Source organism: Mixophyes fleayi, unplaced genomic scaffold (genome assembly GCF_038048845.1).
Source record: "Mixophyes fleayi isolate aMixFle1 unplaced genomic scaffold, aMixFle1.hap1 Scaffold_3755, whole genome shotgun sequence".
NCBI lineage: Eukaryota > Metazoa > Chordata > Amphibia > Anura > Limnodynastidae > Mixophyes > Mixophyes fleayi.
Genome location: NW_027447741.1, coordinates 1,135 through 24,456, shown reverse-complemented (window position 1 = coordinate 24,456; position 23,322 = coordinate 1,135). Strand labels below are relative to the sequence as shown.

The 23,322-nt window shown below is 38.9% G+C and overlaps 1 protein-coding gene across 1 annotated transcript; it reads right to left on the bottom strand.

Annotated features, from left to right (window-relative positions):
* Positions 1-653: 653 nt before the first annotated feature.
* Positions 654-22,966, bottom strand: LOC142133264 (low-density lipoprotein receptor-related protein 1-like; the record flags this gene model as incomplete). Its single annotated transcript, XM_075194450.1, has 6 exons — positions 22,575-22,966; positions 13,323-13,545; positions 11,834-12,023; positions 6,232-6,375; positions 4,989-5,225; positions 654-834 (listed from the first exon to the last, which is right to left on the bottom strand). Coding segments are annotated over exons 1-6 (1,178 nt in total), but the record flags the coding sequence as incomplete, so codon positions are not given.
* Positions 22,967-23,322: the final 356 nt, after the last annotated feature.

The following is a 23,322-nucleotide window of genomic DNA, read 5'->3' as shown; positions in this document are numbered from 1 at the left end:
CAGATGCAAATCAAACACTGAAACAAAATATGCATATTGTTGGGTGCTGTAAACAGGTATAGATGACCATTTTAAATGTGTTGAAGGACTACTTAACCTAAAAGGTTCCCATTCCTCAAATAGCTCTAATATTTGATACAGTTGCTATTGAGATTAGTGACACTAACGTTCTTTATTATAAATCATTTTAGGCTCTTAGTGTCTCCTTGCAAAACACTTTACTAGATTTAACAACAGGGCGTTTGATGTTCAAGTTGTAACCAATAGCTAAATTGTTTTAATAAACATGTTAGGTGAGGTAATCTAATACAGGTAAACATGGATTATTCCAGTAAAGAAGGCGATAAATAAGAAGTGAGACTATGAGAAGTGGAGCGATTTAAGGAATGGCCTAATTTGACAGGAGTTATGCAAGCTTATAATATATGCAATGCAGGAATGGGTCCATTCATTCATTGTGAGAACAGTATCACAAACTGACCACTTATGCCAAGACAACAATATAATTACAAGGAGACACGCAAATTTCTAAAGATGGCCCCAGACACATACAGGGAGATATTAGGCCAATTTTTGATTTAGTGTCATGTATACAAACATTAAACTTGGTTTTACACCACAAATATATTAAATATCCTGCATAGACATCTTACCCGTTCAGTGGGTCTACTACAATGGCTCTAGGATGAGTCATCTTGCCCTCAACTAAGGTTTTCCTAGACTGTGCGGCCTTCTCTAGACGTGCCACACTGATCGTCTTCTTTGGCCCATCATCTGTCCAGTACAGGTTGTTTCCCATCCAATCTACAGCAAGACCTTCTACATTGTGTATACCTTTAAAACATGATTTAAAAAGACATTAAAAATAATATATTCCTTAAAGTTCAATATACAGTACTTCCTCAATAATAATAATAATAATTATTATTATTATTATTATTATAAGAGTGAGCTTATCACCTACATCATAACGTCTGTGGTGCATACTGTGACCAATAACATGAAAGACAGAAAGTAAAATACTTAACATTGGCTATAAGGACCTATGCTAGGTATTTTATTTCCAGTAATACGTTTGCTTTACTTGTTACAGTTTCTATTTATCACCTACCTGTCCTATGTTGGCAGCCACTCAATGACAGTTGCATTCTGGGTAAAGGATACATTTATCAACTATTCTAGCAGTTGAAAAAAATATATACTTTATACTTTGCTACTCTAGCTAGGGTATGATGATTTAGAGGACTATAAGAGGTTTATTTTTGTTTTTTAAAACTAAACAAATTGTCAACATGGTTTAATGTGAAGTGGATAGGTTAACGTAAACTTTTAATCTTTAGCTAACCTTTCCCCCATTTAAACACGGTACATAAGCTAAACATTATAATTAAAAATGAAAATATTCTCCTCAGTGAAACCCATAAAAACCTTGTTAAACTAGGAGAACAAAAGGGAACACAATTCTAATATCTACCAAAGTCTTACAACGTAAAGCCTTAAATATTCTAAATTGCATTGTATGACATATTAAGGGGACAAAACAGATATCTGACATATTAAAACATTAGTTTATAAATGACCCTTTTAGTGTTAAAAATAAATTGAATAGTGAGTCCCCACTTGCCCTAAGCCAGACACCAACTATTGCACTACAGACAAAAGAACTGCATGCACTCATATAATCCTGCAAAATGCAGCCAAATGTACACGCACACACACACACACGTACGTACACACACACGTACGTACACACACACGCACACACACACACACACACACTTGGGCTAATACAGAAACACTAGCACTGAGTCAATCTATAGCATCATATGAAAAGCTGTTTGCTAAACAAGTAAGGCAAGGACATACCAATAAGCCAGCAATGTGCAAAACCTGCACCACATTGCCCATTAACAACGCTGACATACCTATGCTGAGGATATTGTAGTCATTTTAGATCGTGACTTATCAGGAAGGGTCATGACCAAAAAATGAAATCTTGGAATGGATTTATTTGTATTCGAACGTTATGGGATAGTCAAAGCAATAAATAAAAGCGGCTATTTATCCGCTCACGTTCCGCTACTCACTTATGGAATTCCCTACCTCACAACAATCAAATCTGTAAACGCTCTATGATAACCCATCTCTTTTTACAGCTTACCCCCTAGTTCCACCTATCCCACCCCACACACACTAATGTAACTCACAACTGTCCCAATCTCCACTCCTGCTCCTCTTGCTTCAGCTGCACTCTCCTGAGCAGAACCTTCCCTACCCATTGATTTCATGCCTGTATGAATTTGTTCCTGCTTTCCCCAGTGTCCGGCACAGCGCTTTACACATTAATGATGATAGTAATCAATATAAAATCTGACTATGCCTTGCCAGTCACTGGCTTTAATAACAGTTCCGACGGCTGCCTCAGCCAAATCACTGAAATGAGACAGAATCTTATAGGGTAACTCCCCCTTCAGGGAATTCAATTGTCTGGGCAAATTTGATTGTTTTGCTTGTCCGTGGATACAACATCACAAACTCAGGTCTGTGGATTGGAACATTATAAATAAACAATAATAAAGTACAGTTTACATAGTTCTTCTTAACAAGAGAAACCATCTCTAAAAGATGCTTCATTAGTAAATCATTGCTTAGAAAGAACAAGCAGCATTTATCACAATAACTACGATAATGTGCCTGACTGCACCGCTCTAATAATGGCTGTGGCTTTATCTCAGCTTAGCAGGCAAATGATGCTACTGTAAATTGTGTGTTTAAAGGCAAGTGGATAAGAGAAATAAACAATTTAAATATTTAAATTATTTATTTGTACAAAATAACTTTGCTCTAATGAATATTTATAGAATATGTATAAAAAAACGCTATGAAAGTAAACTTTTAACTATGTATTTCCTCTATATCCATTTGATAAACCAGTCTGGGCACTTTACTCAATTTGGCAAAAATACAAATATTGCCCTTATCCATTTTATGTAGCCAGTTAATAGATTGCTTGGCTAATATTTAATTGGGAATGCAATTTGTATATTAAGCCAATGGCTATAAATCAAGCAGTAAGCATGGGTTTTCTTTCTCCAACTCCCTTCAAAATTTGAGCTGTAAATGACAGCTGAAATGTTAGTGAGACAGACATCTGTGAACCATAACACCTAGTTAATTAGCTGGATTTTACCAGGCTGGACAGCTCATGTCACACACATAAAAGAACGCATAAGCCTCCGGGAACAAGGGGAGAGGGAAAGGGGGATCATTTGGCAGTGAAAGCGGGACTATTCTTTAATTCCTTTGCAACAATCCGACTCAGAATACAACACTGCCTAATCAGGACTACTCACAGAGAGAGCTCTAATCAGACTGGTACAAGTGAATAACCCTCACACAATGTAACACACACAGACCTGCATTTGGCCCCATTCATAACATTGTGAATGCAAAGAACACTTAAGCATGTTCTCCCATGTCCACCTCTACTATCAATATCAATACAAAGCACAATCTGTACAATTAGAATAGCAAAGAGATTAGGTCTCACTAAATAATATATATACATATATATATATATATATATATATATATATATATATATATATATATATATATATATATATATATATATATATATATAATTAGTGGCTGATGGCAGGAATTGGGCAGGGCATTCCTTGCAAATCGGGTGCGTTAGCTGAAGTGCAGAATTTAGATTTCATATGAAATGGTGGATAGAATGTATAGGAGTGGTCCATGCCTTGTTGTAGGGAACACAGCCTTTTCCTCCACACAGAAGGCCTTGAATTCTCCACCGTCTTAGACGGCTCAGAGATCAGTTTCTTGTTCCCATTCTTATAATAAGATGCATTTTGAACCTTTCAGTTTGCACTTCTGCTAGAAAGTGTATTTTTTGTCCTAACATGAACAATGTCATAAAAATGGGTGGGGTACCTTTTTACAATAATCGGATCGCCGATACCAGATACCCCGACAGGAATGTGTATTCCTCGGCACACTGGTAATACTGACGAAACCCTGCCGACGAATGAAGTAGCCAGCAGGTAACGATGCAGTCACTTTCAAGCTGCACTTTATGTTTGCCGTTGTTAACCTCTACAATGTATTAGGCATTTTAAAGAACATTATATATGCAGCGGGTCCTTAAAATAGCAAACATAATGGGCTTCTTCATTCGTTGGCAGGGTTTCCGGTCACTGTTTCCAGCTGTCAGTATTACCAGTGTGCCGGGGAATACACCTTAGGTGTATACCTGACGGGGTATCTGGTATTGGCGATCCGGTCATCGTATAAATGATTACCAGCGATAAAAAAATATTATAACATGCACAAATATGACCCCTGTAATAAAATACAACCCTAATGTCCCCTCAATCTCATGATTTAAGCCATACAAGAGGCCCATTTTTGTATAACGTTTTAGTAGAAAACAGAAAAACGGCATTGATTAAAAGGGTGTGGTCTGTTAGAGATAGGAACATCTTACTGCTGTGTAAAGCTGGGTACACACTACAGAAATTTCGACCAACTTTTTATGCCGAGCGATTTTACATGCGATCGATGGTCCGATCGCTCGGTCCATGGACTGCATACACACTAGCCTTGTTTAGGACGATAAAGGGAAGAGCGGACGTCCCTTTAGCGACTTTTTACAGCCATGTTGTCGTGACCAATGACTATAATTTCGTACTCACTGTTGTGGATCAGTCAGAAGTTTATACACACTACACAACGGAAACGAGATTGGAACGAAAATATTAAACGGTACGACCAACCAAATGAGGCGACAATCGTCCATTTGGGCAGACTTTCGACCATTGTGTCACTGCACACACTGACACGACTTTTGAACGAGCGGTCGTATGTCGGCTGATTTCGCTGATTATTGGATGAAAACTGTGTAGTGTGTACCCAGCTTTAGACAGTGATTCAGGCACTGTGTGTATTTGTTAATTAGTTCCCACCTTCTTGGAGAATGTTTTCTCGACCAGTGCCATCTATTTTTTGCCTTCCAATCAGAAAGCTTGTGGTGTCTGCGAAGTACACAAACCCATACTCTGCATGAAAGTCCAGCGCACGAGGGTTCATTAGGTTCTCAATGGGTATCATGTGTTCATCTGGGATATTGGCTCCCATATCCATCCCTCGAATGATACCTGGACGTCCTCGACCGTAAACCAAGAAGAGTTCATGCTCTGGCTCTGAAACAAATTAACATCTAATTAGTATACAAGAAGGCTGCTATGCTACAATACAAACAAAAGAAATACAAATAAAATATGGTCTTGTGGGTTCACTTTTTCACACGTGGGTAAGACAGAGTGACAAAACTAATACATTCTCCTCACTGCTTTCTGCCAATATAAATTGCATAAAACGTATGGTTCTGCTACCCAGCAATGCTGGACAAATTGTGGCTACATAGGTTCCTTCCAGCACATTTGGTGGAATTGTCCACACATTTTCCAGACGTGGGAAATCACTTTCTATTGTCTAGACTTCCCTTTGGTCACGGGTCAATATCTCCTTGAAAAGTCACTTTCCAGATCCAAACAAAATTTGTCCTGTAATGCCATATACCAGTGTTTCCCAAACTCAGACCTCAGGACCCCCTAACATTGCATGTTTTCCAGATCTCCTTGCTGAAGGACAGGTGTATCCATTACTGTGACACATTATAATTATACCACCAGTGGATCTGTTACAATGTGTCAGTCAGTAATGAATACACCTGTGCTCCAACAAGGAGATATGGAAAACATGCACTGTTAGGGGTACCTGAGGACTGGGTGTGAGAAACAATGCCCTATAATATAGGGCCTATACAATAGTCTATAACGGGACAATGGCGCTAACCGATGCCTCATTATTGAAGATAAAGGCGCAATCATTTGCATTATGGCTCACATGGAAAAGCTATGTCACATAAACACATCTTTGTTTGAACTTTAGTATAAATTAATTATTCATAGGATCTCCTATACTCTTTTATACATCCCCATGCTATATTTTCTCTTGACAAAGGACACAGATCTACCTTTGGATATTATTTGTTACAAGCAATTTTTCATAATTTAACATATGTTATTGTACCATCAGTAAAAAAAAAAAAACAACAAAAAGTGCCACGTACAATAAAACCTTAAGGTGAAATAAAAAAAAATATATCATTCTAATATTACTGCATCGGCGAGGTGCAAAACTTACTTTTGCATGACTTGCCGTCGCTCCCGAGGCTGAACCCTGATCGGCAACGACATGTTTTGGTTTTGTGATTGCTGCTTAGAAGACAAATATCTGAGCATCCTCCGGGCTTCTTGTACTGATCCAGTTCACAGGCATGGCTCCGCACTGGATGGATATACAAGAAAAGCAATAATTGCACTATAAAACACTGACCATGACAATATTCCTACAATATAAATTCATATAGCACAGCCCAATGGATCACTTTAGTTCTAACCCACTCAGGATCATTCTGTACAGCAGTGATGTCCATTACAAGTACTTATCTTTTTACAGCAAGTGACTGTAAAGTAGGGAATATAAACTCCAGTAATATTAAACTGTCTCTAGTTTTGGGAAATCATTTAGTTTCTAGGCATCCACTGTAAGAGTGATGTCATTGGGCATAGTGATCACAGACTAAGTACACAGAGGCCAACATCAGTCATTCTCCACCAAGCCCAATAATGATATTCCCAAATTTAAGAACTCATTATCAGGGATCTCAGTTATTTTCATCTCACACCCTAAAGGTAACCAGCCTGACAGTGCAGTGTAACGGTATTATTCTGCATGGTCATATTTAATTCTGTTTGTAAACTAAAAATAAAATGAAATCAAGAGGTCACATGTTGCAAATATTGAATATTTACACATTTTATTTCTACTATAAAACCTATAATAAAATATTTAAAATACTATTGAATTAACTTTGTGTAATGCCATAGGTACCATTAAATTAATATTAGTTGCCTATATTCTCAACCTACTACTAATGTAAGTCAAGAAATATTGTTGCAGCCATAATTGTTCTAGCTATGAAACTCCAGGTTAGTTATTACATGTGCATACAAAATAGGCATTACTGTTCTAACTGGCATAGAAATGTACCACTACTTCTAGAATTACACAGCAATAACCAAGTGGTTTTTACATTATTGGGAATTTTTGTGATTTAATAGTAAAATGCATCATTGGATTGAAATTATTGGTTTATGGAGGAAGAAAGGCAATGTCCCCCTTCAGGTGGCTTCAATTCATTTACCATTTTCCAGCCATGTATATACTTCAGGTAAAATTGCCTTTTTTGGCCAGAATTCTCTGTATGGGATACAATTGTACAATTAAATCTAAAAGAGCAGTTTTGCCTCATAACAGGGCAGCAAAAGAATATGAAGGTAGAAGCGTCTTTTAATATGCGGTTTGGCCAACTCCTTCATTAGGGTTATGTTTAATACAAATCTACAAATGCATTATTTACACGTAACGTACACAGAGCCACAATAAAAAAAATAAAAAAGGCTTGTTGCCCGTTGTCAAACAGAACATTTACTAAATGGAACTAGGAGCAGTAAAATTACAAAGAACACAGTTTATATGTAGCCTCCCTCTCTGTGAAAGGTCAGTTTTATCATCACACAGCTGTTTGATTACACAAAGCAAAAGGATGCAGTGAATAATCAGTCCACAAAAGTCAAGCAATAACAAAGGAAACCCTATAACACAAAGGAAAAAGTTATTGACTACTATGTACATTACTACAGACTCTAAAAAATCCTGTAACTGCCTGGCTTTCTAAGTGCACAAACAAAAAGATATTTTAACGAGATACAGGAACGTCAATAAAAAAATGCAGCGTTGGATTCCATGGCCGTGGCTGCTACAGTTTGGGGAATGTCACACAGGTGATTTATGCGACACTTTAAAACACACACCTTTTATTAATTAATTATAAGGTGGGTGAATTTTCACGGCAACTTCGTTTTTGTGGTGAAAGCAGCTAGTTCACAGAGGTGTGCTTGTGTGTCGCCAGTCTAAGGAAAGGTTATTCCGCACCGCATTTGACGGACTACATGCTGCCAGCAAAATGTACGAAATTTTGAAGGAAAATGTGAATGAATGAGGTGAAAATGTCATTCACCTCTAATTACACTAGGCCAGCGTGTAAAAAAGTATTAAATGCAGTGAAACACATGGACAGAAAATGTAAAAAGCAAATATCGCCATTGGGGCAAATTGGGCACCATATCCACTAAGTTGTCATCTATTCTAAAATTCCCACACACAAACTTTGCATGTGCAACTCATGTAACCACGTAGAATGTTCAAATCGGTGCAGCGCGATTTCACCAATCTCCAAATTGATGCATGAGAGCACTTAAAAAGAAAAGAAATACAAGACATCTAAATCGGGGTTTTCTTTTTATTGATTTTTTTAAACAAATCTATATTAATGGTCAAAAACAAAAAAACAACAGGATCTGAGTACAGTGGTACATGAAATAAAGTGCACAAATAAGAGAAACCTCCACTAGGCAGAGAGAACAGTATTAAGAGTCAATGTAGGCATTAAAATAGAATGACCAGGGGTTTCCCCGAGATTTAAATACATAAAAAGGGAGCAAAGGTTGACAGACAGGGCCGGAGTCCAAAAGAAGGAGCGAAAAAGAGAAAGAAAAAAAAAAGAGTAGAGTAGAGAGAAAAGAAGAAAGGAGGGAGAGAGAGGCCAGCGTCGCAGAAACGGACGTGTGAGTGGAGCGTGGTGTGTAAGCCAAGTAAAGGGGGAGAACTATTGAAAGTAGGACAACCTAATGTACCATACCTTGTTGAAGGTTTTAGAGCAGTTGATTATAATGCTAGTCATGAATTCCATCAGGTAGACATGCCAAATCCTGGTAGTCACGGTCGGAAGAGAGGGGGGAACGGTGTGCTTCCTATCTGAGGTAATTTGGCAGCTGGCAGCAGATATAATGTGGCAGGTCAGTTTATTCCGGTGTTTAGTAGCCAAAGAGAAACCCAGAGGCACGAGGAAAAATTTAGGCTCCAGTGAAAGGTTAATTTGAATAATGGCCTCCATCAAGGACTTCCCACCAAAAAAAGGGTTAACTTTGGGCAATTCCACCATATATGAAGAAACAAGCCTACGCCAGAGCATAAATGTCAACATCTGTCAAATGAGTCAGGCAACATCTTATGGAGATGTGTGGGGACATAGTACCAGCGAAACAGGAGTCTCTATACATTTTCTTTTATCTGAAAACAAATTGAGCTAGAGTCAGCATTTTCACGAATTTCGGTCGAGTCCTCTTCGTCAAGAGGGTCGCCTAGGTCACGCTCCCACGCTACTTCACTATTTATTCCGAACTGACCTCCCTTACCAGCCCTCCCTACGAGTCTCATGAAGATAAGACCAGGCGTTGATTCTCAGAGCTGGCACAATGCCTCAATGGTGGTAAGGTGCTGAGATGTGAGACGGGATTTAACAGCAAAATGAAGATTGCGGATTTGCAGATGCTAGGGGAAACCCCCCCCCCCAAAAAAAAAAACTGTACAGGCAGTACAAATGCAGCTTGGATGTCAGCGAATTGGCGAAAAGGTGCTGCAAGTGATGATATCATTTAGCCACTGGATATCTCGAAGTGCCAGAGTCAGAACGCAGAGGGTAGCAATCCTGGAGGGAACTCCGGAGAGTTGAAAAAAGGTACTATGGGGGAGGGTTGCGAAGAGAAACCGTATAATCTGGAAGTTGAGTCCCAGACAGCCAGGGAGTGGGAGACCATGGGGTGAGTCAGAACCTTTTCAGGTCGATGCACCCTTGGGAGCCAGAGGAGGGAAGCAGGGGAAAGTAGAAAGACCTTCAGCTTAAGAGATACCAAAGCCCTAAAGGACGTAGGACCGTTCCACCGGACACATTGAGCAAGCTGGGCCGAAAGATAGTATCATTTGAAGTTTGGGATACAGAGACCTCCACCCCAGGAGGATCTCTGAAGCAGTTGGAGCCATATGCGTGGAAGTCTGCCAAAATAAATTTGGATCTTTCATATTCGAGGACTTTGAAGACATAGGGAGGTATATTTGGATAGGGAGGGTCTGAGAAAGATATTGAGACCGTGAGAGTATGTTCATTTTAACTGTGTTAATACTGCCTATCCATAAAATTAATTGGCGGGACCATGTGGTTAGGTCTGACTTTATTCGGGTATAGGGTGTGGGGGAAATTGGCATGAAAAAGTTGAAGAAAGTGTTTAGTCAGGTAGATACCTAAGTATTTAATTTTCTATAGATACCAGGTGAATGGTAATGTGCGAGTTAAATTTAATTTATCAGTTTGTGGGATGTAGAAGTCTAAAGTTTCCATTTTGTTTGGGTTTATCTTGTAGCCCGAGAAATGTCCGTATGTGTCTAGTTCGGAAAGGAGGGTAGGAAGAGAGATGACAGAGTGGGGTATGCTCATGAAAACATCATCTGCGTATAAGGCAAACTAATTCTTCGTAGATCCATCCTTGATGAGTGCTGTTTGCAACTGTAAAAGGATTGGAGATAAGGCCATTAATCATGACAGTGGCGGAGAGGGACCGGTAGAGAGCTAAAACGTGCATCAAAAACATACCAGAGAAGCCCATTGATGCAAGCACACCACGCATGAACAACCAGGAGATGAGGTTAAAACGCCTTTTCAGCAAACAAAGCCATTATTAAAGAGGGCAGTTTGCTGCCATGATTGGAGTGGATCAGATTGATGGTCCTACTAGTATAATCAGGGTCATGACTCACTGGTATAAACCCAACCTGATTCGGGTGAACCAAGGATGCTCCCTCAATGATTTGGTTGTAAAAGGTCGTCTGGTGTGGAGTGAGGACCATTGCAAACTTATAATACTGGGACGAAAAACCATCCAGACCTGGGGTCAAGGAGGGCTTGAGGGATTTTATAGCAACCTTTATTTCAACAGAGGCGATATCTGCATTTAAACAAGAAAGTTGGGGCTGGGTAAGATGAGGGAGAGGGGTGTTAGCTAAATACGACTCCGACAGAAGATCCTTATGGAGCCAGGGATCAGGAAGGTTATATAGAGAAGCATAAATGTCCCTGAATTCAATGACAATGGCGAGAGGGTCCTATGTCACAGAGTTAGTTTATTTTCTGTGAAGTTTGTCTATGAGCCCCTGGGCACGCTTCTGACGAAGCTTTCAGGCAAGTAAAAAGTCGCATTGTCATAGAAGCGCTGCTGAATTTTCTGTAAAAGGGAGACAAAAGGGTGTTAAGTTGACCCTTCAGGGAGTCGATATGTGACAGCAGAGAGGAATCAGGGACTTGCTTGTGTTGAGCTAGAAGGGCGGAAGGGCATTGCTCTAAGGAGGAGACTTCAAGGGCAGCCTTCTGTTTAGCTTATGAGACTGCGCTAATAGGCTGACCATGAATGGTGGTTTTGTGAGCTTCCCAGAGGACACCCAGCGTGACCTCCTGCAAGGTATTTTCCTGAAAATAATCAGAGATAGCCGTTTTTATCTAATCAGGGATTTCATTAAGAGATGCACCCATTTTCTTTCCATCACCTACAATGCTGCTCTTGTTTCTAGCCTTCCGTAACGCAACCTAGCACCTTAGGATAAGAGAATTGGTCAGACACACTAAAGGCCAAACAGCATCAGAAAAATACAGTATTTATGAATGTTGTGTTCATACAGAGCAGGAAATATCATACATTAGTTGTACTATTACACACACTTGATAACCATACTACTCACAGGTACAGATTAAAGTTACGTAAATACTTTCACACTCACTAAGGACCAGTCTTACCAGTTGGCTGCCTGCGTTGGTGGTAAATGTGCAGAGCTCCACCTTTATCCACCCTGGTCACCACCTGGTGCTCTGTACTGTTGAAACGATTGACACGGATGACGCTGGTTTTCTGCTGCACATTGGCATGATCGGTATTTGTAGCATACAAGTAATTCTCAAAAACAGTGAGGCCATACAAATGTTCTATCTGAGAGAAAAAAAAAAAACACAAACAAAAATGAATACTAAGCATGTTATAAAGACATGGAAACTTGCTGCCATGATCTAATTACAGGAAGCATAGTAATCGTGCATTAAATGACACTATTGTTCTATGTATTTCAGTGTGCATGTCGGACCTAACAAGGTAAATGCTTCAGATTACAACTAGATGCTAATATTAGGACACTTACTGCACATCCAAATTGGCACTTTTAGTCCAAAAGATTAATGTCACATTTCTATGCAGTGTTTTCCTAGACATGGATAGATGGCTATCTGAGGTAGCAACTAAATGGTATCGCTTAAATAAAACTAAAAGATTAAAAAATTTAAAGCATATTCTATAAAAACAAATATTGCCACTTTAATTATTATTACATATACTAACCAGGCAAAAATCACTTTTAGGAAGGAATTTATTGGCCGCGAGATGTCTCCAGAACAGTCCGCGGAGACACTTTGCGTCAGAGTTTTCCTCGCATCCAAAAGAGATGCGGAAAAGTGGAGATTCTGCACTATATTGACCTGCGGCACATACAGCCAATTGACCCCCCCCCCCCCCCACTCCACCCTTAGACTTTCAGTTGCCCTTACTGCCACACAAAATATTGCTGCCTGAAACAGCCTTCATTGCCCCATTATTCTACAGATTCAGTTTATAACTGAAATGCACATATTATAAAATAGTGTTATGAACTGTTTCATATATATTTACTTTTAAACTTTATAACATAGCTACATACTTATTTTTAGGATGTATTCCTATGTCTGTGTATGAGTAGAGAGGTGCTGTAAAGTTATTTTCTATGGTCACAACATCAGCGTAATTTAGAAACAGGCTGGGTGGGTTGGTATACAAATACAGTGCACTCATGAGATGGGGCGACTACTTCAAATTCAGCATATTAGTTTTTAGAAATAAAAAAAGATAATTCAACCAAAAACAAAACTGGTCCCCAAAACTGGACCACCACGGCTTCTCTCACTTGGGCACGTTTCAGCAGGAGCCAACACTATGCAGTGTCTCAACAGAACAGGGGAGGCTCCTCGCTCCTGCCAAGTCCATTAGGCATAACCAGGATATTTTGTACGTTAATGAGATGTGAAAAATAGTTCTACTATAGTTCCTATTAAAAAACGACTTACCCTTATTAATTAACATTGTGTGATTCAAAGCTGTATTTATACCACAGGATTGCATGTATTTCAAGAAATTACTTTACTCCAACATACTACAAAAAGAAAAGCATAAAACAAACCCCAGTACAATCAATAGTTGCCTTACCAGCAGCCCCTGAATGATGGTGTGGCGGTTCTTGCCTTCATAGTCCACCACTTCAATGTAGTCCAGGTATGCATCTGCCCAGTACACCAAACGGTTCACCAGATCCAAAGTAATCCCATGCGGGAAGACAATTTTACTCTCCACTAACTTGGTTCTGTCCTGGCCGTCCATGTCACATCTCTCCACTTTTGGAATCTGCCCATAATCCGTAAAAAATACCTTCCTGCAAAAAGTAAGTCCTCAGGTATTATTTTCATTTCTATCCAGTTATTTATTACTTTACATACAGCGGAGGCAACCATTTTGTGGGTTGCACCAATATTAATGAGAATGGCACTTCTCTCCCTAGGAACTAGTCACAGTGTCAAAAAGGCTCCATTGCCAGGGGCTGACTGGCAACTTTTAGGCCAGGGGGAAGGGCAGGACTTGGCTCAGCAGTCTATTAAGAACATTTTAAAGGAAACAAAAAAAAAATGCAGATAGCCCAGTGACCCAGACCAAGCTAGCCCACTATGGGACTGGCCCAGCCAGCCCCTGTACATTGTACCGAATACTGATTAAGCCTGAATAGAGTCTGCCTCCATCAGGCATAGAAGAGGACTATACTTTAAGAGACATTGTGTTTTTAAGAAGTCACTATGTGAACCAGATTTCTCAGCTGTAATTACTTGCCTATTAACCTAATTGAAATTCATTGCAGAATCACTAATATACTGTAAGTGAATAGTAATATATGATCCTAATGAGGGAGAAAATATGTCACACTCTAGCAAGGATCAAAATAGCTATCTCTATTTATCGATAGAGATATATATCTATATACACACACACACGCATATACACATATATACACACACTACAGTCGACAATGTGGCTGCAACTAAATTACCCTAAGTAAAAATTTATGTTAAAAGGTTTCCTATTCCACAAGTCAGGTTTAAAAAATAAATAAAAAATAAATAAATTATATTTTACCCCCAAAAGACACACATACATATTGTAATGTAAAACAAAGTCTAACATCGGGGTTTGGTTGCAGACCTCTAGAAATATTCTGGTCATAAAGCTGCTCAGCAGATCATATTAGGAGCTTTGAAGCACATCCAGCAACCTGCAAACAAACACCGATAAATGTTTGACTAGAATGAGGGGAGTATAATGTAGGGGGGGGAATAACAACTTTTAACCCAGATATTTTTTATTTTAATAAGATCAAAAGATCAAACACTAGAACATATGTTCCACTTAAATTCCACAATAGTTATTCTTTAAAAGAATAAAAGCCTAGACGGTAAATGTGTTTGATACTTCAGTAATTTTAGCAGTTATACATAGAATCCTTAATCCCAGAATATTGACATTTATATGAGCAGCTAATACACAGTTAGTTATTTCACATGAAAGTATGCAAGTCACACTTCATCTCTAAGGGTTAATGCACAGAGTGAGTGGAATTGGCCAATCGCTTTAAATTCATGTGTAAATAAAACATTCTCCCTCTGTGACAAAGAGGATCGCTCAATTCGATGAATATAAAAAAGGCTCTAATAATTGCAAAGAGGATGGGGAAAAAAGGTCACAAACTATGCTCAGTCAAGTGAAAAATATATCAGCATGACATGCAGAGCTGGCCTACTCCATCAGCCGTCAATTGCAGACCGTACCAACAGTCACGTCAGGGAAATAATAATGGCTTTCCTTAGTGATGGAAAAACGAAAAAGTCCAGGATTAGGTGAAACAAAAACAACCTGGAATTTATAAAGTACAGTTATACAGGCTCAGTATTAATCCAGTATAATGAATTGTACAGTAATTAGTCTTATCACTGATGTGTTCCCTACATATTAATTACTAAATATTTATCTAGCCCTAACTGCAGCCACTTTGCATATTTTAACTAACCAAAACCCAGTCAAAAATATACGAATATAAACATAACTATCTATAAAATATGACAATACACAAGAAACTGAAAAAATATAATCCATAAAAGGACATATTAATTCAGGATACCTGCACTTTGTTTTGTCTTCTACATGATATATTGAGTGATTAAAATCACTCCAGCAATTATATAAAGTTACAAAGACACAAAAATAAAACATTTTACTTATAAAACCACATTTTATTCTGAGCAAGAAAATGATACAAAACTAAGAATTGACAAGGCTGATAAAGATCTGATTTGGACAGTGGCGCACAGCAAAGGCCACGGAGTGCAAACATCAGGTCGAGGTTCACCAAACATGAGGGTGGTGGAACATTGACAAAGAGGGGGATGTTGTAAGCTATTCTATTTTCTCCCATTCTTGCCACTCGTGCAAGCTAAAGGGACCAGATGTTTATCATTAAGCAATACTGTAACATATCCAAAATTTCTGATTTTGGGAAGTGCTGGTGTTGTGACATTTCTTGTGAAAGACAAATAAATCACTGTGCTATGAGTAATTGAAGAAAACAAGAGGAAAATTACACTCTTTTTTAACAAATATTACAGTGTTTCCTTATTTCTGCAGACTACTCATTCAGCTGGGACACATTTTAGCCAGAGCTGCAAATCCACTTCCCAGACAATAGGCAGAAATAAACATTACCCTATAATAAACCCCCAAATAAATACTCATTGGAGGGCACAGTGCTTAGTAATCCTCTTTTGCAACCCGTGCACAATCTCACAGTATTTGTGTGGGTTTCGATTTTCTCCCAGTGTCAAACATTTTTTTTTATTTTTTTTTTAAATTTGCCAAATATTTCGGTAGATTGTGTGTGTGTGTGTGTGTGTGTGTGTTTGGGGGGGGGGGGGCAGTGGTGAATCATTTGTTAGCACCAATGAGAAAGGAACAGTGAATGATTAATATATTCCTTGTGCAGTGCAATATGGTGGTGGTGCTACATAAAGATATTATAATAAATGTGGTATTTACAAAATCAGAAGAAACCTACAAAGTATCCAGACTTCTTTGTGGTGAGAGCAAATGATTTGGTAGTATAACTTGTTAACAGTTATAGGACTTTATATGCCCACAGTCACTACATAATATTCTGAAATCCAAACTAGTACCAGTTACATATAATACATGCAAGGCAATGTGTGAGAAGCAGAAAAATGAATTTGAGTGTCTAGAAAACACTTCTAGCAAGCTGGTTATTGAGTCGGCCATGTTCATGCTTGATGGTTGCATGTGTCTCCTTAAGGCATATTTGTAGTGCTCATACTTCCAGCAAACTTTTTAAAAGTGATTTTCAAATTTACAATACACAAAAAGGTCCTCCTAGATATTGACCCACTCTCCTCCTATAACACGTACCTTAGGTCAGCAACACTGACATCGCTAAGCAATGCCTTTTGTAGGTGTTGGCCAGGGTTCCTCTATACTATAAAGTCTTGAACGATTCATCCAGTGCATCTCGCAGCCATTCCGAAATCACTGCTTAGCTGTCTGGCAGGAGAGCGCACACAGTCACTGAAGAATATGTTTAGTGTAGAAGATGCGCATTAGGAAGGGCAAGAGAGGTACTGGGGTTTATCACCACTGACATGAGGCATTTTGTTTCTGACATTGTCTTTTCTTGCTGTATGAATGAGTGAAGAGCTTGTGTAAGGTAAGGGTTTTGTGGCAATGTGCAAGTACTGACTTCCATTCAGTTGGGGCAAAAAAAATAAAAAATTGGTATCTTACATTTTTAATAAAATACACTGGTTGATAATATCACAATGGTACTAAAAACAATGACAGAGAAAAAAATGTGTTTTGAAGCAGTCAATGGGGAGAATTCAATTCCCAAAAACGGATATCACACATTTTCCTGCACACCTCTATGGGGTGCGATGTTACATCCCCAGAGTGCATTCACGAGCATTTTGGAAGGACTCCGCGGCACATGGAGGGGAATAGTGGACAGAAAAACGCACTAATTAAGATCATAATAAATTGCTTGTATATTTGTACACCTATATAGTGAAGAGCACTAATGACAAGTACATAAATCTATTGTGATTTGTGGTATTTGGGTGAGGGCAATGCTGCAGTACTGTTTACTTAGCTATATAGCAAATACAAGAGCTACTAATAATCACACAGTCAAAAAGAGCATCCACAAAGACCCCCTCACCCTCAGTACAATCCAGGAAAAATAAGTGTCCCAGAGGATGTAATCTTCTTTTATAAGGCTATAGAGATGCGACATTTGTTAGTGCATGGAAGAGAACAATGTCAGTCGGGATGCATCGTGATTCTCCAGTGGGCAATATTTAATCAGCTATTTGGAATGGATTCAGTAATTACTTTGACTGAATTTCGAAGAATCACTGTTGGCAATTTCTATTCATAAACTGATAGGAGCAATGTATTATTAACTGACAACTAAGGACCATGCATTGGGGTGCATCCAGCACACACAATTAAGTGTCTAAACGTATTTTATTTTACCACTTTTTTAAAAATTATTAAAAAATGTATTTTATGCCCCCATGTGTGGCTGGAGGGGAAAGCGATGGGGCAGCACAGAACGAGTGGTGGCTTGCGGTGGTACATAGCAATCAACGTACAGCAATGCATGGAACTAGGCAAGCTCAACCAGCGCTTTTATCTTTGGACATAAACCTAGAAAATTTTGACTCTCAAAAAGTTCAACAAGTTCATCTTTACCAAATACTAGGAAAATATCTTTCACTTTCCTTCAGGCAAGGTCTGATCATATGCAGCAACTCAGACCACAGTGCTCTTGGCTGCGGTTATTAACCACATTTAACTACTCAGCACAACCAGGTCAGCTAACAAAAAAAAACAAAAATTGCAGAGGACAAAAGGTCATTGTAAATTCAGAATTGCATAATCAAACTTAATTGCTCAATGTCACTGAAACAAAAGAAGAAAAACAAAACAAACAGCTAAAGCTCAGTATAGCAGAGATTTAAGACATTTCTGCAGCATTCAAGGGCAAAATATTTTGTATGTTGTCAGTATAGGAACGATCGCAGTTTAGTTGGGATAGTTACTACTTTTTGGAGATTATCTTTATAACCATTTAAAAAAAAAAAAGCAAAAAAAACCAACAACTTAGTGTCCCAGTCACCTACACGCAGCAGAAGCCGCTATGCCATGGGCTGACCAAACGGTTATGAGATTAGCGCATGCATCTGGTTTAACAAAAACCCAGTGAATTTATAATGTGTATTGTGTTAATGTTCGCTCTATCCACAAAACGACTGCAGCGACTCTGTATAGGCAATGTGTACACGTTAAGCCTGAAATATACAAGATCCTGCATTTCAAAACCTTCAGACAATACTGTTTGTGAACAATGAAAGCAGTGAGAACTAAAAATCAAGTTTAATTTAATAAACTATTGTCCCAATAACATACTTTTAAAGTACATTCACAAATGCAAACATTTTGTAGAACATCCATTTTAGCTAAACTACGATGACAAATTTATCAAGTTTATTTTACATATGGAAATAAAATTTTCGTGAGCTCAACACATTTTTAAGGACAGAGGTGCTTTTGTTTCCCCTCCCCAAGAGTCTTTTATGGTTTCACAATCTAGCACAAATTTTTTTAAAAAAAACTGGGGTGGGGGGGGTGGGGGGGGGGGGGGGGGGGGGTGACATCAAAAATCAAATGTTTAAATGGTAATTATTAATAAAAACTCAGCACCCAGACTCCCTCCTTCACACGTGTAAGGGGGGGGGGGCGCTTATAGTAATTCCACTTACACGTGGAATTAACAAAAATAAACAACTACTCAGAGCCTTATTTCATGTTGTAGCCCTCAATGGGATGTAGAGAACCAGAAGTACAACTACTGAACTCTGAAAAGTTAGGTGCCCACGTGCCACAACATTACATCTTCCTTTGTAAATGTGCTTCAAATAATTACAACAATGATACAACATTTTTTCAGAGAGACGACTAACATTAGATATAATAAACTAGGAAACACTTGTTTACCAATTGTCGCACGGTACTCATGCGCTAAGAATGCTACAATTCAAGCATCAAAGATGTAGGTCTTGCTAGAGGAAAGCTATTGTCAGGATTCAATGTAAAAGGGTGTGTGTAATAGAACTTCAAAATCATGCGGGAACATGCAGCTTTTATGTAACTGTTCAACTACAGAAATACAATGTTCAATTCTATTTTATGTAAACGGTTTTATTATTCTATTTTAATAGTTGCTCTCCTTTAAAAAGGAATCAAACCTATCATTTAGTTTTTCTTTGTATTTATTCCAGTGCAAGTCAAGCTTCTTCAGTATGGTGGGTTGAAAAAATGAATACTTGGCTTGAATGATATAGTGATAAAAGGATATTCTGGTGCAGTCAAGTATAACAAAAAGGAAAGGAGACGTGTGGTATGGAAAAAAATATACTGTCCAGTGATTCTAGCATATCATGTAATCCCTATGTCCAACATATTAAACGGTTCAATGCGCATTACATAAAGCCAAAATGCCCAGTGTACAAAATGCATCACCTACGCTATATATAGCTTAAGGTTTATTATCTACAATTCCATGCACATCACATACAGCGTATTAGTGCCACACATGTAGCCCCATGCTAGCCGTAACAACCTCTACTCCGTCACATCCAATCCCAAAAGAACAGAATAACCACCTCATGCCCACCACGCAATGCCTATATAGTGCCCACTAAAATGTTGTATGGCAGAAAATGGCACAGTAAATCACCCTCATACCAACCAGTGTCCCATGCCAACCCGACATCATTTCATAACAGACCTATGCCCTCCACGTTCACCCCCCCTTCTGTATATAATCTACTGCTTGCCGAACAGTCTTGTAACCACCAAACTGTCCATTGACCACCACATATAACTTTATGCCTGCATATAATAACCTTGTGCCCACAACATAATGGCTCATACCCCCCCTATACAATCATGGCCAAAAGTTTTGAGAATGACACAAGTATTGGTTTTCACAAAGTTTGCTGCCTCAGTGTTTTTAGACCTTTTTGTCAGATGTTGCATTGGTATACTGAAGTAAAATTACAAACATTTCATAAGTGTCAAAGGCATTTATTAACAATTACATTAAGGTTATGCAGAGTGTCAATATTTGCAGTGTTGACCCTTCTTTTTGAAGACCTCTGCAGTTCGTCCTGGCATGCTGTCAGTCAACTTCTGGGCCACATACTGACTGATGGCCACCCACTCTTGCCTAATCAATGCCTTTGTCAGAATTTGTGGGATTTTGTTTGTCCACCCGCCTCTTGAGGATTGACCACAAGTTCTCAATGGGATGAAGGTCTGGGGAGTTTCCTGGCCATGGACCCAAAATGTTGATGTTTTGATCCCAGAGCCACTTAGTTATCACTTTTGCCTTATGACAAGGTGCTCCATCATGCTGGAAAAGGCATTGTTCATCACCAAACTGTTCTTGGATGGTTGAGAGAAGTTGCTCTTGGAGGATGTTTTGGTACCATTCTTTATTCATGGCTGTGTTCTTAGGCAAAATAGTGAGTGAGCCCACTCCCTTGGCTGAGAAGCAACCCCATACATGAATGGTCTCAGGATGCTTAACTGTTGGCATGACACAGGACTGATGGTAGCGCTCAATTTTCCTTCTCTGGACAAGTGTTTTTCCAGATGCCCCAAACAATCTGAAAGGGGATTCATCAGAGAAAATGACTTTACCCCAGTCCACATAAGTCAATTCCTCTACCTTTTGCAGAATATCAGTCTGTCCCTGATGTTTTTCCTGGAGAGAAGTAGCTTCTTTGCTGGCCTTTCTGACATCAGACCATCCTCCAAAAGTCTTTGCCCTCACTGTGCATGCAGGTGCACTCACACTTTTGCCTGCTGCCATTTCTGAGCAAGCTCTGCACTGGTGGTGCCCCAATCCCGCAGCTGAATTAACTTTAGGAGACAGTCCTGGTGCTTGCTGGACGTTATTGGGTACCCTGAAGCCTTCTTCACAACTATTGAACATCTCTCCTTGAAGTTCTTGATGATCTGATAAATTGATGATTAAGGTGTAGTCTTAATAGCAGCAATATCCTTGTCTACGAAGTCCTTTTTGTGCAAAGCAATAATGTCTGCACATATTTCCTTGCAGCGAACCATGGTTAACAGAGGAAGAACAATGATTTCAAGCACCACCCTCCCTTTAAAGCTTCCAGTCTGTTATTCTAACTCAGTTAGCATGACAGTGATCTCCAGCCTTGAACTCAACACTCACCTGTGTTAACGAAAGAATCACTGACCTGATGTCACCTGGTCCTTTTGTGGCATGGCTAAAAATACAGTGCAAATGATGTTTTGGGGACAAAGTTCATTGTCATGGCAAAGAGGGACTTTAAACCTGATCACTCTTCATGACATTCTTGAGTATATGCAAATTGCCATCTTAAAAGGCAGCAGACTTTGTGAAAAATAAAATTTGTGTCATTCTCAAAACTTTTGACCATGACTGTATATACTAGACATGGACAATTCTGTCATAAAGTTCAATGCCAAGTAGAATAACTTGCTTACCCCCCATTCTCATAGTTAGTCAGTTTATACCCATTGAACAATAAACCACTACTCATAATATATAAATATTAACCCCCTTCCCAACCAAATTTCTCTACACCCATTTAGTCTTTTCTCAGCAGGATCTCCACTTCAGCTATAATGTAGAAACCTCCTCCAGGCAATATACCCTTGGCTGCAAGCGAGTTGCATTTCCCAGTTGCGTGGAGAGCAATTAGAACTGAACCCTGCCGATAGATCATCCAATGATATCGCGGGACTTCATTCCAATAAAATCACTGGTGGTTGAAGTTGATAAGATCATAACTTCATGTGCCGTGAAGAGGCAACAGTTACTCAACGTGCTGCATCCAATAAACCAGCTACAGTTTCCGTCAAATAAATTGTGACAAGTGAACTGGTAAAGTAATTGAAACTATTCAGTATCGTAAAGTAAGATGAGGCCACTGAAACCTCATCCATTCATAAAGCCCATCCACATCTCCCAGCAGAGAACTATGATAAAGTAGGCATGTATGGATTAGAGGAAATATAATTTTGTGCAATAAACACTCACACAAAATAAAGTGATATTTATGGACATTTTTTTTAAATAGTCTTAACCCTGATACGAAAGCAAAAATTAAATGAGGTGAATTGGGACTATAAAACATTTTGACAATACTTCAACCTCCAGGAGCTGCTCAAAGTACTCAGCAGAGTAGCAACGTTAACCTGCTACAATTAGAAGCACATTCATTTACTTACCCCATAGCTGGATCCAGAGCAATGCCCTTGGGATTAAAGAGCTCTCTGTCAAGGAGGGTGACGCAAGTGTCACCATTTTTATTGCAGACAAAGATTCTATCATCAATGTCATCCACAAAGTAGAAGTTGCCCGTTAACCAGTCTATGGCCATCTGTTCTACATCTGAAAGATAAAAGCAGAAATAGCAGGACGTCAAATACATAATCCTGCTTCATTTCATGTCACACAACATGACACATTGCAGTGTTTACCTGCCCCTAATATATACAAGTCTGTACAGAAATAGGAATGCTTCCTATAACATAATGTCAGCCCACTACTCTCACACACATGGAGACTCCGATGCGACCTGACATACTGTACTTACCAAGTCCAGCTCACAATGGTACAAATTCAGAGGAAACTTGCAACATTTCTTATACATGCAAACCAGGAAAAGGAGGAATGAACGTACTACTCTTTATTAACTAGATTGTAGTTTACTTATTAGGTTTCTTAGTCGGGAATTTTATAAAAACACACTCAACTGTCACAATTACCAGACAGCCCCTAAACAGGTCATTTATCTTTGCAAATTTTTGGATGAGGCTTTTTGTGCTCTTGGAGAAAATTAGAGTGTGTATTGAAGCTTTTTTTTTACATACAATTTTTATTTGTTCATTCTATGTACACCTATTCAATGCAGGAAACACTATGGGCTAGATTTACTAAGCTGCAGGTTTGAAAAAGTAGGGATGTTGCCTATAG